We start from the raw sequence: 14,801 nt of genomic DNA on the forward strand, positions 1-14,801 counted from the left end.
GGCCTTTGACTGATTTATATGACAGTAAAGGTTTTGTGCGCAGAGGTGATCGTGAGCCGTCTCTAGTCGGTCGGTCACGGTGATTTGAAGGAGGCCTCCTTCTCTTCACCTTATATATATATATGTTATATGAGTTCTCATAGTTGGCACATACCGTGAATATATAATGTCTGCAGACTAATGATATTATTATGATGATGCAAATGAGTTTATGACAGAAAAACATGAACATGTATTTTAAATCTCAGCTAAATCCTGTTGATGCATTGAAAAGGGCAAGATTGACATATAGCTCTAAGAGCAACATTTCAATTATTTTCGGCATGAGTCCACTAAGTGCTTTTTGGTACTCAGCCCTGCATGTATTTCTAAATGTGCAGGTCTGGCTTGGCGCGAGGATGGGTGAAGGCTGTTGGAATTGTCAGTTGGCTGTGTCTTTCCTATGTCTCACACTTATCTTATTGCTTGACTCTATAAGAATTTGAACTCCCTGCTATATGTCTTCACACATATAGTAACGCATATCGCTGCACAACTCTAATGAAACTCTTTATTTAATTTGCTTATGCATGTAATATCCCATAAGGGAAATACTTCTCAAACTCTTGCTAAGTTTCAACTGCTTATTATGTTTATCCAAGCTAGTCACTATTTGGTCCTAAAATCTTCTTGAAAATGAGTATAAGTTGCAAATGCTTCCACTAATACAAGATGTATTCCTATTTCTTTCACTATTTCTTTTATTAGTCGTACGATACTTGGTATACGCTATCACTGGCTATATCGGGCTGCGACATCAAATGACACTTTAACTATTCAACCTAAACCTTAAACCTTAAACCCTAAATATTAAACCCTAAACCTGAAACCTAAACCTGAAACATAAACCCCAAACTTGAAACCTAAACTATAAACCTGAAACCTAAACCTTAGACCCTAAACTTAAAACCCTAAACCTAAAACCTAAACCCTAAACCCTAAACCTAAAACCCTAAATCTTAAACCCTAACCCTTAAACTCTAAACCTGAAACCTAAACCCTAAAACCCTAAACTTGAAACCCTAAATCCTAAAGTGTTATAGTGTCTTTCGAAATATTAAAGTGTCATTTTAAAATATCGTAGTGACATTTGAAATGTCATAGTGTCATTTTAAATGTCATAGTTTCATTCAAATTCTTAAAGTGTCATTCTAAATTTTATAGTGTCATTCAAAATCTTGTAGTGTCTTTTGAAATCTTAAAGTTTCATTTCAAAATGTTGTAGTGACATTTGAAATGTCATAGTGTCATTTTAAATGTCATAGTGTTCAAAATCGTCTAGTGTCATCCGAAATGATATAGTGTCATTTGAACTCTTGTAGTGTCTTTTGAAATCTTATAATGTCTTTTGAAATCCTTTAGTGTCATTTGAAATCCTTTAGTGTCATTTGAATTCTTGAAGTGTCATTTGAAATCTTAAAGTTTCATTTGAAATATAATAGTGTCATTTCAAATCTTGTAGTGTTAGTTCAAAATGTCATAGTGCCATTCAAAATGTTATAGTGTCATTCGAAATGTCATTTGAAATGTCATAGTTTTATTAAAATTCTTAAAGTGTCATTCGAAATCCTATAGTGTCATTCAAAATCTTATAGTGTCTTTTGAAATCTTAAAGTTTCATTTCAAAATGTCGTAGTGACATTTGAAATGTCATAGTGTCATTTTAAATGTCACAGTGTCATTCAAAATCGTCTAGTGTCATTCGAAATATTATAGTGTCATTTGAAATCTTGTAGTGTCTTTCGAAATCTTCAAGTGTCTTTTGAAATCTTATAGTGTCATTTGAAATCCTTTAGTGTCATTTGAAATCTTAAAGTTTCATTTGAAATGTCATAGTGTTATTTGAATTCTTGAAGTGTCATTTGAAATCTTAAAGTTTCATCATGAAATGTAATAGCGTCATTTCAAAATATCATAGTGTCATTCAAAATGTTATAGTGTCATTCGAAATGTCATTTGAAATGTCATAGTTTTATTCAAATTCTTAAAGTGTCATTCGAAATCTTATAGTGTCATTCGAAATCTTCTAGTGTCTTTTGAAATCTTGTAGTGTCATTTCAAAATGTGATAGTGTTATTTAAAATATTATAGTGTCATTTGAAATATTGTAGTTTCATTTGAAATCTTAAAGTTTCATTTGAAATGGCATAGTGTCATTCAACTGTTTGTAGTGTCTTTTGAAATATTGTAGTGTCATTTCAAATCTTAAAGTTTCATTTCGAAATGTCATAGTGTCATTTGAATTCTTGTAGTGTCATTTGAAATCTTAAAGTTTCATTTGATATGTCATAATTTCATTTGGAATCTTAAATTCGTACAGTGGCATTATTACAAGTTAAATCTACAAGAATTGGAATGAAACTATATCATTTATATAATGAACCAATGCAAGTTAAAACTACAAGAATTGGAATGAAACTATATCATTTATATAATGAAACAATGCACGTTAAAACTACAAGAATTGGAATGAAACTTAATGCAAGTTAAAACTACAAGAATTAGAATGAAACTATATCATTTATATAATGAAACAATGCAAGTTAAAACTACAAGAATTGGAATGAAACTATATCATTTATATAATGAAACTACAAGATTCAATAACTAAATTGCACACACAATCCCCTTGTCTTCCTTGCTAAATATCCTCCTATTTCCGGCATAATTCATTTCACTGTCTAAAACCAAATAAAGCACATAAGAAAACAAAACATTTACGAATAATATCATTTGCTAATGCACCTAGTACCATTTACATATATTGAAAGTGTCAATATTTAAATCACCTTTTTGCTTTGCTTTACTGAGAGAGCTGTGGTCCGAGGCGGAGTGGAGCAGGTGATGTTGAGTCTCCTTGGCCTTGTTGAGCACCGACTGCAGGTACCTTCCTTGAGCTTCGATTCTCAGCTGCAAATGTCTCTGCACCTCCATTTTCTGCTCCAGCTTCCTCTGCACCTCCATCTGCATTCTCAGAGCTTCCGCAATCTGCACACTGCACCATCAATTCATCAGCAAACCAAACCAACGCTCTATTCTTACATGCTTCTCTAGTCTACTGTAATTCAACTTACTCATTTATCAGCAGGTGATATTTGGTGCAAAATATCCTAGATTTTTTTTTCTTTTTCTTTCCAAAAAATAATCTGAACTTTTTTTTTCTTTATATTCAAATGATAGTGTTATTTATGAAAGTGTCAAGTGTCAATTTAGGTGGGCGCCACAGCAGCCGCGTCTCCGGCGGCGCGGAACCCCAAGAAGCGGTCGAGAGCGTCGAGACGGACGCCAACCACCGTGCTGACCACAGACACCACCAATTTCAGAGCCATGGTTCAGGAATTTACCATAATCCTCGCACCGCCTATCAAGCCCCTCTTTCCCGAGGAGCAGGCTCGATTTCTTCGGCTCGAGATCCAGCGCCTTGGACGCCACCCAGCCGCAGCCCTATCTCCACCGGCCCTTCGCCCAGAAGGTCCAGCCCGCCACCAGCTCCATGAACTAGCAATTCCCCATGAACAGAGGTTCAACATTTCAAACTAAAACATCCTCACCTCTCTCCTCCAATCAAACCCCAAATTCCCATTCTCCACCAAATCTCTAAATGATAGTGTTATTTATGAAAGTGTCAAGTGTCAAATGATACTTCAACATACACATAGAAACATAAGTTGGGCAGAAGAGCAAAGTGCACTGCACGTGCTGCGCCGCCGCCGCTGCCTCAATACCAGACTATGACTCTGGCGGCGACCGTGATTTTCTCTCAGGCCTCGGCTCAGATCTCTCCCGTTCGTCGTGAGAAGAGAGAAGGATGAAAATTAGAGGGCGGCGCCGCTGCCCACCTTCGATTCCCGGTGTCATCGCCTCCCTCGATGTCTTCGCCCCTTCGCCTTTATCTCCCTGAACTCGTTCACTAACACACAAGCGAGATCTCAATTTGCAACCACAACGCCGCCCCCGCCCTCAATCGGTGAAGGTCGGCGCCTTCACCATCTCTCGCTTAAATTTGACAACCGTTGATGCGGTGCGGCGGCGACAGTTGGAGGGGGCGCGGCTCCAAAGCTGGAGGGTAGAGTGGCGCGCGGCGACCCACGACCGGAGCTAGGAGCGACATTGGTGGCTGGAGCCTGAGGAAAAGAAGGAGAGAGAAGATGGGAGAGAAACGCGAGAGAGAAGCTGGGTTAGGGTTCCACGATTTTTTTTTTAATATCGGGTCAGTTGACCCGGTTCACATTTGTCAGACCCGGCCCAGACCCGCGCGCATGGTGTGAGCGCAAGTTTAAGGCAGCGCTCATTTAAGTTTTTGTGAAAAAACTTTGGCCTACCTACAATTTCATTTGTCATTTGTAACGTGTTAGACGAGGTCAACCCACTAATCCAACATAATACATACTCTATAAGCAATCAATTATTTCTTAAGTAGTTATACGCATAAATCTCTATGAATTAGTAATATTGAGACTAGGAATTTTTATTTTATTTTATTGAGGTGGTCTTGGTGCGTCTGACCCCACACCATGCGGCCGGATCCCATCATTTTATATATATTTATTTGTATTTAATTAACTGATTTGTTAATTATAATTAAATTTAATCAACTTTATGTCAAGAAATTAGTTTGAAATGGACGGATGTAACAAAAAATAACTAGCCAAAAGTATCATAAATGATATTCCTTCTCTGCAAATTTTTACTTTTTTTGTTATTTTGGTATGTCCCTCAAATCCTTACCCCTTTTATTTTTGATAAAATTGTTCTACATAACTCAATAATAAAAGTGAGAGATGTATTTCACTTACAATATATTTATCAATTTTATTAAAATCTGTATCATTTTCAAAAGCATAAAGATTTGAAGGATGGAGAGAGGAGTTGATGATATAGAGAAGAAACCATTTATTCAAGTAGGATTGAAATAATTATGATGGTAAAGGTTGAATCGTTGAGAATATAAGTGGAAATGAATTATTTTGTTGACACGTGAATGAGTGGGCCGGTATTGGCATTTATTGGAAATGGACAAATAATGAGATGGTGAAAGCGATATAAGGTGGTAGGCGTAGATATTGTGAAACTCTGCATCTGCATGCATGCACATTACACATTTCTATTATGCGTGTCGTGAATGTGCGTGCACACTGCATATCACTGTTTTTTCTTTCTCTCTCTCTCTCTCCCTCACACACGCACGCGCGCGCACAGTCGACATGCACATCAAAATTGAAACTTCGGAATTTTCTTCCATCAGAAATTAAAGGATAATATGATGAGGTTAAGTATGCAATACAAACAGTACCCCCACCGTTCTATTAGAATGGGCTTAATTTTTTTTGGCACGAAGATAGAAAAAAATTTCTTAAGGGAAAAAGATAGTCCACATCAATTAAGGATTTTAAATATATATATTTCACTTAAAATGAAGGGTTAATAGCCAAAAAATACACGAACTTTCATCGAATTTGCAAATTGCACATGACCTTCAAAAATAGCCTCAGAATACATGACCTTTTAATTTAGTTGCAAATTGCACACGCGTTGACCAATACATTAATCCCTGTTGACGTGGCTCCCGGAATTTTCCTACGTCGACGACCGGCGTTCAAGTAATACGACGTCGTTTTGTAGTTATATCTAACGCTCAAAACGACGTAACGACGTCGTTTTGAGTGATTATAACTATTAAGAAAAAATCCCCAAATCTGCAATCTCCACCGCCACCGCCTGAAACCAGCCACTCCAATCCACCACCACCGCCTAAATCCAGCCACCCCAATCGAACCCTGAATCCAACCACCGCCTGATCAGCCACCCCAATCAAACCCACACAAGACCATTTTCTCACAAGATCTGCAAGTAGAAAAGGAAATGAACAGCAAATGAACCTCCGTTGCCGATTTCAGGTTCTCGAGGTTGGTGCAGACTTGGAGCCACTGAGCGGGATCGCCGGAGTCATCGCGCGAACCTAGGTGAAATCCCCAGATCTGCACACGAGCCCAGATCTGGTGCGCCTCTCACTTCATACACGAGTTACAGAGCACTCAAATCATCTGCTACTTCCACTAGGCCGCCGCGCCGGAGGAGGGCTTTCAGGGGGGGCGCGCGGCGGAGGAGGATGAAGGAGATAAGGGTTTGAAGAGGAACAAAGGAGAAGAAGAATTTGAAGAAAAATTTCAGAGATGAGAAGAAGAATTTGAAGAGGAACGACGGCCAATCGCCGGTCCTCGTCGGCCCCTCGGTAGCGACGGCGGTTCTCTTATAGACGGAGAACGAGAGAGAGCTAGGGCTTGATTTAGGAGAAGATTTTCATCTGAGTTTGAGCGAGAGAAGAAATGGGTCGGAGGTCAGAGGCGGCGCCAGAGGTAAAGGCCGCAGAGGCGGATCTGTCGCGGAGGTGAGAGGCTAGACTGAGATTTTGGAAAGAGGGGTTTTGGGTTTCCGGCTTCTTCAATTTTTTATTTCCAATTTTGTGTTTTTTGTTTTTTTTTTTTTAATTTTAAGAGTAATGCCATGTCAAAAAAAGTGTGTATTGTAGAGCCACACGTGTAAAAAAATCCACGTGTAATGCCATGTATGTTAAATATTGTCCACGTCATCGCCAGTCAAACTTAAAAGTAATCGGAATTTTCGCCGTGTGCAATTTGTAATTAAATTAAAAGGTTATGTATTCTGAGGCTATTTTTGAAGGTCATGTGCAATTTGCAAATTCGGTGAAAGTTCGTGTATTTTTTGGCTATTAAAATAAACCTATACTAATGACACATCCCAAAATAAAAAACAAACCTATTCTAGTGGAACAAATAGAGTAGTTTGAAATAGTGCATATATTTTAAGTGTTAATAACTCTTAACTCATAAAAATTGGTATTGGTTCTCTTTTTTTTAGAGCTATTTTGGTTCTCTCACTATAATCAATTCATTAGTTCTTTTTCGAGGGATACTTGTATAAGATTCTCGATAAAATATCAACCATAATGAATGATCAATGCTGCAATACTATATGAACATGGAGGGGTCATATATGTTCAAATGTTTATCCTATAAAATAAAAAAATTAATTTCAACTCTTATATTATGAAGATTTACAGTAAAATTCACCACTTTGATAAGTAAATTCATAAAAATTCATAATCCAAGATTCGAATCCTATAGATAGCCACTATATTCTTTTTTTAATTCATAATTTTTTACAACAAATTCATAATATTTCATAATGCATCATCGAGGCCTAGACTCGTTTGAACACTCCCTCCATACATACATAAATATAATTTTCTTTGTACTTCCATATTAATTTTAAGGGTAATGAAAAATTATGTCGGTAGTCATAAATCAAAATACACTTCCAGAAACTTAGTCGAGCTGTCGAGCACACAATTGACATGACTTGAAGAATAGGCTAAAACAGCCAAAAGACGCAAGTGTTGAGCCTAGCCCAACCATGCAATTATTACAAGAATCTCAGATGCACAGTTATCTAACTTATTAAATCATAATTAAAGATTAATAAATCCTAATTAGAGAATGCTGAAACTTAATGAATGCAGCATATATCCAAATGCACAAAAAAAATCTCCTATTTAAAAACTTTGAAGGCTGATTGTATTGTATCTGCAACTCCAATTTTATTCTTTACAGCACTTGGCACTTGATACTTGATAGCCCTTGATATTAATTAAAATACAGTTCATTGTCGAATATCAGTTTGTTCAATCCTAATTATCAGCTCATAGCTCCCCAAACTTAAAAGTCATCGTTCTGATTTAACAGCACATTTAACAGCATTTACTTCTTTTGTTTCCCAGCATATATCTGACATTTCTTCATTTCTTCCTATACAAGAAGCCGAGGCTTCATAATAGACATATGAAGATGGATGCTTCCCTTTCTGTAACGTACCAGGTTTGAAGATGACGAGAAACCACATGTTTTGTAGCTGCAGGAGACAGTCCTATGCACAATAACACAAATCTCACATTAAGAATTGTTATATGCAACTAAAGGATTTCCATAAGAACTTGTGTGAAATATTTATATCTACCTAGACATCCAGTTTAGCATGGAAGTTGAGTCAAATGTGCTTGAACCTGAAAAGAATGCCAGCATCAATGCAGACGAAACACCACCACTTAACCAATCCAAAAGGGATGAGCAAGAGATGGAAAGCAAGATCCATTATTACTATGGTTTTTTGTCAAGCTCCAGCTGTTACGATTTCTTGGTTGAAGCATCCCTCACTGCGCCATGAGAATTTATTACATAAACAACAATGTACAACTATGTGCTAGAACTTTGATATCATAAAAGCAAATATGACTAACCTGCAGTGGAAGAGCATGATTCTTCGCTGTCATGATTTCAGAATAAGTTAAGAGAATCCTAATCATTTCAGAGTAAAATGAAAGACAGTGGGTACAAGCCAAAAGGCATATCTTGAACCTGAGCAGACTCCTCTCTCTCGAGTCTTCTGACACAGAGTTGTTATCTTTAACATCATTATTGATTTCAATACCAGAATGCCTGTCAATATACAGGACCAAACAATGAGTAAATGCCAATATTGATAGAGATGCTCTCTGTAAACTTTACTTACCACCTATTATCTGAGATTCTGGTACCATGAACATCCTCCATAATAATATGCTTCGCATAGGGACCAGGTGACTCTGATCATATAAAAACATATTATATTTTCATTATCTTCCTCAAGACAAGAATAATGTGAAATGGTTACACAGTGAGGCAAGTATTTTCCAGAATTATGTATGAAGTGAACTGTTACAGATAAAAGATTCCACAAAATTAACCTAAACTTAAAGCAGAAATTGTAAAAGCCACTTATTCTTCTAATTCAGTTACTGCAGGAATGGGCAAACTGAAACTTAAGGTGAAAATTGTAAACTCAATGAACGCAACAGGGTACAGATTAGTTTTTCCTCTTTTAGGATATCTTAATATCTTATGGTGTTAATAACTGAAGCTAGACTAGAAGTTCAATAGTTTGGCTACTGTAAAGAAAAAGGAATACATGTGAGGCATATATGCTCTTTGCCCGTTAGTTCAGAAAGATGGAGAATAATATAAAGTCATAAATAGTCTTTGAAAGGAGTCGCACCTTTCACATTGAATGTTTCAAGCCGTTTTATGCTGGACCTGTATATGAATCCTATTTGTTAATTGCAGTCTTAATTGAGCAGTGCAATTTAATAGCAACTAATCAATTCCAGCTGGAGACCTTTTCTTATAAAGATCCCAGCCTTCAACACCCAAGTCCTGCTTCCAGAGGTTTTTGGGATGAAAATAATCATCAAAGCCAACATCTCTTTCATCAAAGTTTGTGCAAAATGATTCGTGCTCTCCCAGTCCCAGGTCATCAAAGCCATCATCTAAGAAGCGCCAATGGGGAAAAAAAAAAGTGCCAGTCACACATCTCAATCCTTTTGAAACCAAAGAATATAAAGTTCTCCAGGCCAAGAAAAACTGTAATAAAATATATAGACAACGTAAAATAAAATATATTAGTCTAAGAAACAACTGAAATGCAATATACAAGATAACTTCACAGAAGTGTAGCCCCTAATGCTCAACCCAGGTGTAACCCTCTAGTATTTGGTTCAAGATCACATCAGTCTTAACTTTCCAGTTAAAATCAACCAATGATGAATTACATTACTGAAATATATGTTGTAAAGGGTTATATCAGAATACAGGCAGTCCATTCAAATGCCTACTTGAATATTTCTAATATGGAATCCTCATGTACATTTAAGTTTTAATTTTCTGGTGTGCGTGTGTTGGCCAAGCGGTAAGGGGTTAATGCCTAAGGCCAAAGGTCTTGGGTTCGAGTCCCCTATGGTGCGGCCTTTAAATTTCTTTATTTAATTTAATACTGTTAATTTATCAAAAAAAAGTTTTAATTTTCTGATAAATCAGCAATCACACAGAAGCCTAAAAAATTAAGAAGTTCAGAAGATTAAATTGCTTAGAGAAACCTCAACCGTCCCAAATTCTTCTTCTGCTGCCTCGGTTGTTATAGAGGAGTTCGTCATTCCCCAAATCTCGTTGCACATTAGAACAGTTCCAATCGTACATAGAGGGCCTTCTGAAATTTAAGAAGTTCTGCTTTAGATCACCAGCAGCATTCATCAAATCCCTGGTGCAGAAAGGCTGATCTATGGTACTGTCACATGGTGAAAAAGCAATATCCTGCATCAAAACATCCTGTACATTGTCCAGTTGATGTATAATTCTGAGAATATCTCCAACAAGTCCATAAGAGATAGTTAAGCATAGGAAGTATAGCATGGGACAGTGTCGCTTTCTTGACAGTACATACTTTCAAGATTTTCCTGTGCCTCCTACAGAAGTGAGTGGGAGCAGGAGCAAAGGTAATAACAGCAGTGGTTTTTGGTAATTGCTTTATATCAAATGATAAATGTGAATCATTTATATACAATTCTTATGTCTCCACATTTTCTATTTCTTTACTTATTTGCTCCATATGACATGTCTAATGGAATAAGTGTAGGCCTTTTACTAGTGATTTAGGATGGTTTAAAGCATGCAAAAGACCAAGAGCATCAAGCAAAAATGACAGGCCCCAAACTAATCGACATTGTCAGTAACACAGGTACTGAGTGCTGACATGGCCGTGTCAGGCGCCTATGCATAAACAGACAGAAAGTTTCAGCCATATTGCTCAACCCTATTTTTGCCTTATAAAGTACATACAAAAGGGCACAACAGAGAGCTCAGGACGTACTCTGAAGATTAGTTTTATATTTTTAGAGTACCACAAGGCCTAAAGAATGAAAGAAGACGGCAGATTCAATTGAGATGAAAGATTTTTCTTTGTTTCTTCCTTTTGGTTTAATTTTCTTCCATAATATCATTAGCAACACTTGCCCTATGCAATGAATTATCTAACGATAGGATGATTGTTGTTACCCCTAATACTAATTCTCAAATTGACATGCAGGTTTTGGCTATGGAGAACGAGATTAAAGCCCGCGATATTGAGGAGCTCGTCCTGAGCACCAAATCGCCTACTGTTGAAACGCTGGTGGTGGATTTACCGCAGAAGAGGGGGCGTGGTCGACCCCCCAAACACAAGCAGCTGAATCGTGGGATTGGTTGTGTCGATATTGGCCATGCTCCAGATGATATTGGTTTTATTCTTTCCATTACAAACTAATTTGTTTACAAACTAGATTCAAGACCAATGTTTTGATTTTCCTATTGGTTGCAATTCGTGTTAACTGTTTGTGTTATTTTATGCTAGTTGGCTATTACTAAAAACCATCAGCCTCACAAAATATCCTTAACAAATGAGATGCAGTAGAAATGCTCTTACCGGTCTAGACCCTAGGTCATGAAAGCCATAATTCAAGTGTTTGGATGTAATAGGTACTCTAGATGCTTTTTTTGGTGGAGAGTAACAGTTCAGAAAGGATCTGTCATCAATTAAAAAAAGATATAGATGATCAGACAGAATTTTAATACTCTTAACCAATCATATATGATGTATGTAAAGCACGTCTGAGCACACAAATTGAACTCCAGGATTTGTTTAACAAGATTACAAGGCTACCTCTAAAATGACTTCTGACTAGAAATGGCCATTACTTATTCTCCAATTAACATATGAATCACAGAGAAAACTCTGTTTGGAAGTCTACCACTATACATGGGAATTGACTAGGTTCGAGGGTACCAAGGAAATGGGTACAAAAACAGAGTATTAGATGGACGTCATAGTCTTTTTCCAGCTATATGTAGACAAAGATAGTACTCATAATATGAACTAACATGTCTTGCAAGTATGAAGCATGTGAGATACTGCTTCAACATCATAATCTCACATCTATTGAAAAACCATAGGAGTTGTCAATTTGGAAGAAGCATATCATAAAAGGATGGTGTAGTCATCCCTCTAAAGAAAATTGTAGATGCAATATTCATAATTGGATGGTGTAATCATCCTTTTAAAGAAAATTGTAGAGGCAATATTCATAAATGACTACTCTGTGGTACTTAATAACTGGCAGTTTGCAATGTGAAAATTGTTAGGAATATGGGAAAAATAATTCAGGAACGAGAATCACCATTAGATTTCTGTTTAGTGGAGACAAAATGTTTAAAGCATGAAACTGTAAATTTTCAATATTGTAAGACACCGCTTCATCCTGTTATTCCAGACTCCAGATATTATCACAATGCCAAGCAATGGAGTCAGGTACAAGAACTGCATTTAGAGGTTGAGGCCTTGAGGAAATTGAAATAATCTGAGTCTTGAAAAGCACGAGCCAGGAGAGACAATTACATGATGCATTTGTTTTACGAGCTGTACAGTCCGACAATGAAGAAACTAATTTTGATTTAGGGTCCTTGTTCCTGTTGACATACAACTTGATTTTTTTGTGTGTGCTTTTATGTAAATCCTTAACTATAAATCTCAAGAAAAATGCACTCAAAGTGTCTAATGTCTTTACATGCTCAATTTATAAATCATGTATCGTGCATTACCAAACCTGTAAATATGGCAATTCAAATTACCTTCCTGGTATCTTTGGTGAGTGAACTGGAGTTTCTGTTTCCACTTGTCCAAGACCTGAAATGCAAAAGCAGTCTTTCAATGCGAACTATGTGCTCATATTTAAGGCTTCAATTAGAATTTCTAAAGCTAATACACTTTAAAAGATGAAGGTAATGAAGCTCCTAACAATGTACAAGTCCCAGAATTCTTACATAGTTCAGAAGGTTTGACAATATAGCAAAATTGCTGTATAATCAGTTGATTTTCCTAATTTGCTTAAAAGCATAGGGAACTAGGTTTTTAATAACTATCTCTCCTACTCTATTAGTATATTTTTCATTCTTCTATGTAATTGTATATCCAAAGACAGAGTATTGTTCATTAACTCATGCTTACTGTATTAGTCTATTACACAAGAAAACTATCCAGAAATACATTTTCTGCAATGGGAATGGGATAGATTGATTGTACATCTGTAATTCAGGCAACATCACCTAGTGTTTTTTGGAAATGAATAAGAATAGACTGAATAGTTAGAAAATCAACAACAAAAACCTTCCACTGAGAATGCAACATGGGCTTCTTGCTCACGTAATGAATTTTCCTCTGCATTAGTATTTGTGCCATCACCAAGTAAATCAATGACAGATATCTCTGCAGAAAGTGATAAACAAAAAAGGATTTTAACTTATAGTTCAATCTACAGTCATAAATACTGTTCCAAGGTAGTGATTGACAAGGGAAGGGAGGAATGCAATTCTTAAAAATGATTCACTAGGAACGCTAGGAGCCCAGGACGTCTTTAAACTTGGAATGACATACAAGCTATATAAACAGAAAACGAAAGACAATCCCATAGAGATTGGTACTCACGGTGTGACACGGACAACTTGAAAGAATCCAGCTCACTGAAGTTCCCAACTAAATTTTCATCATTATTCTGTAAATGGACTGAAACCCTGTAAAGCTGTGACTATTAAATTTTCCTCCCAACTCAGAAAGCCCGCTTTAAACAACAATACAGCAGCATGTAAAGAGACAACAAATGCAGTGCAGAGATACAGTCAATATGTGAATCAATTTGAGTCCACTTCCACGTGATAAAATTAATCCAGCTTAAAGTTATTGTGTTCTATCTTTAGTATATTAAGAGATTTATAATGAATGATAACAAATTACTGACTTTAAGGACAAAATTTACACTGAAACAAGCTTACTTCTTTGGATATTCAGCCTCTGTGACATAGCTTGGTGGAGACCCTGAAATAAAGAGAGTATAATATACTGGCTCTTATATACATACAATAGCTATCATTTTCAAGTAGCAAATGGATAGTTTAGTCATATGAGAAAAGGATGAATTTGTGAAGATCAGAAACATACGCTCATTTATCTCAGATTGATCCACAGAAATGCAGTCACTGGTGAGAATAACTTGAGAAGGGAATGCATCTTGATCGTTCAAAGTGAAATCATCATTCTCCAAGTTATCACTTGCTTTTAAGAAGGAAATGGAAAATTAATTGACATATGGAGTGGACAAAACTATATTGGATACTAAGTTTTCAAGCTCACTAGTACCTCACAGGAATATCTTGCAACAAAAAGAAAGAAGAGCAAGTCTACATATTTTGCATATGTTATAGGCCAGAAGCAGTGAAACAGTTAGCTCTTAATATCTGGACTCTACATTGACTAAGATAGCCTTCAAATTTAACTTATATGAATGAATTGACAGAAATTTAAAATGTAAAAATGTAAAGCTGGTATTGAAACTTGAAAGACATAACAGTAAGTCCTACTTGTGTCATAATAACCCTGGAAGGTTTGATGAGCTTATTCTCTTTTCTACTTTCTTTGATTATAATTGCAAATTTGAGAATGTATTGAACATATCAGAAGACAGGTCAGGCTTATAATAGAAGCATGGGTCCAGGATACATTGCTCTTCCAATCAGAAATGAAATTTATCAGCAAGACTATGGAATAAAATCCTTATGTGTCCTCAAAAGGGGTGGATTCCTATTGACCATCAAAATAATGATACATACATATAAACAACAAAATCAAAATAATGCCATATCAGAAGTTTTCACTTCATAATCTTGTGATAAATTGCAAAGGAGTGGATTCCTTTCACCATCACGAATCTTTCAGAATATGAATCTCCAGAATTTCTGGTTTCTTAGACCTCAAAAGTCAAAAGTCAAGAAAAATTACCAATTGTAGTACTG

At 36.4% G+C, this 14,801-nt stretch overlaps 2 protein-coding genes across 23 annotated transcripts in view; both read right to left on the minus strand.

Moving 5' to 3' along the window:
• Nucleotides 1-2,597: 2,597 nt before the first annotated feature.
• LOC131006603 (uncharacterized) lies at nucleotides 2,598-4,265 on the minus strand. Its single transcript, XM_057933760.1, has 2 exons — nucleotides 3,384-4,265; nucleotides 2,598-3,034 (listed from the first exon to the last, which is right to left on the minus strand). Exons 1-2 carry the CDS (start codon nucleotides 3,567-3,569, stop codon nucleotides 2,843-2,845), a joined length of 378 nt encoding a protein of 125 aa, XP_057789743.1. The 5' UTR covers nucleotides 3,570-4,265; the 3' UTR covers nucleotides 2,598-2,842.
• A 3,346-nt stretch (nucleotides 4,266-7,611) lies between these two features.
• LOC131006604 (uncharacterized) overlaps nucleotides 7,612-14,801 on the minus strand; it is an 8,989-nt gene continuing 1,799 nt past the window's right edge. For 3 of the 22 annotated variants that reach the window (XM_057933771.1, XM_057933776.1, XM_057933770.1), the window contains 16 exons: nucleotides 14,788-14,801; nucleotides 13,951-14,064; nucleotides 13,785-13,827; nucleotides 13,441-13,526; nucleotides 13,123-13,221; nucleotides 12,588-12,642; nucleotides 11,386-11,485; nucleotides 10,031-10,253; nucleotides 9,268-9,418; nucleotides 9,148-9,185; nucleotides 8,626-8,698; nucleotides 8,472-8,552; nucleotides 8,354-8,379; nucleotides 8,215-8,269; nucleotides 8,074-8,119; nucleotides 7,612-7,983 (listed from right to left, as the gene is read on the minus strand). The exon at nucleotides 14,788-14,801 is cut by the window's right edge. In XM_057933771.1, the coding sequence (XP_057789754.1) occupies nucleotides 8,241-8,269; nucleotides 8,354-8,379; nucleotides 8,472-8,552; nucleotides 8,626-8,698; nucleotides 9,148-9,185; nucleotides 9,268-9,418; nucleotides 10,031-10,253; nucleotides 11,386-11,485; nucleotides 12,588-12,642; nucleotides 13,123-13,221; nucleotides 13,441-13,526; nucleotides 13,785-13,827; nucleotides 13,951-14,064; nucleotides 14,788-14,801 (1,132 nt within the window). In that variant the 3' untranslated portion in view covers nucleotides 7,612-7,983; nucleotides 8,074-8,119; nucleotides 8,215-8,240. Of the gene's footprint in view, nucleotides 7,984-8,073; nucleotides 8,270-8,353; nucleotides 8,553-8,625; nucleotides 8,699-9,147; nucleotides 9,186-9,267; nucleotides 9,419-10,030; nucleotides 10,254-11,385; nucleotides 11,486-12,587; nucleotides 12,643-13,122; nucleotides 13,222-13,440; nucleotides 13,527-13,784; nucleotides 13,828-13,950; nucleotides 14,065-14,787 lie in introns of all 22 variants that reach the window. The other 19 variants (XM_057933768.1, XM_057933765.1, XM_057933764.1 and 16 more) reach the window with 14 other exon arrangements.

Source organism: Salvia miltiorrhiza, chromosome 1 (assembly GCF_028751815.1).
Source record: "Salvia miltiorrhiza cultivar Shanhuang (shh) chromosome 1, IMPLAD_Smil_shh, whole genome shotgun sequence".
NCBI lineage: Eukaryota > Viridiplantae > Streptophyta > Magnoliopsida > Lamiales > Lamiaceae > Salvia > Salvia miltiorrhiza.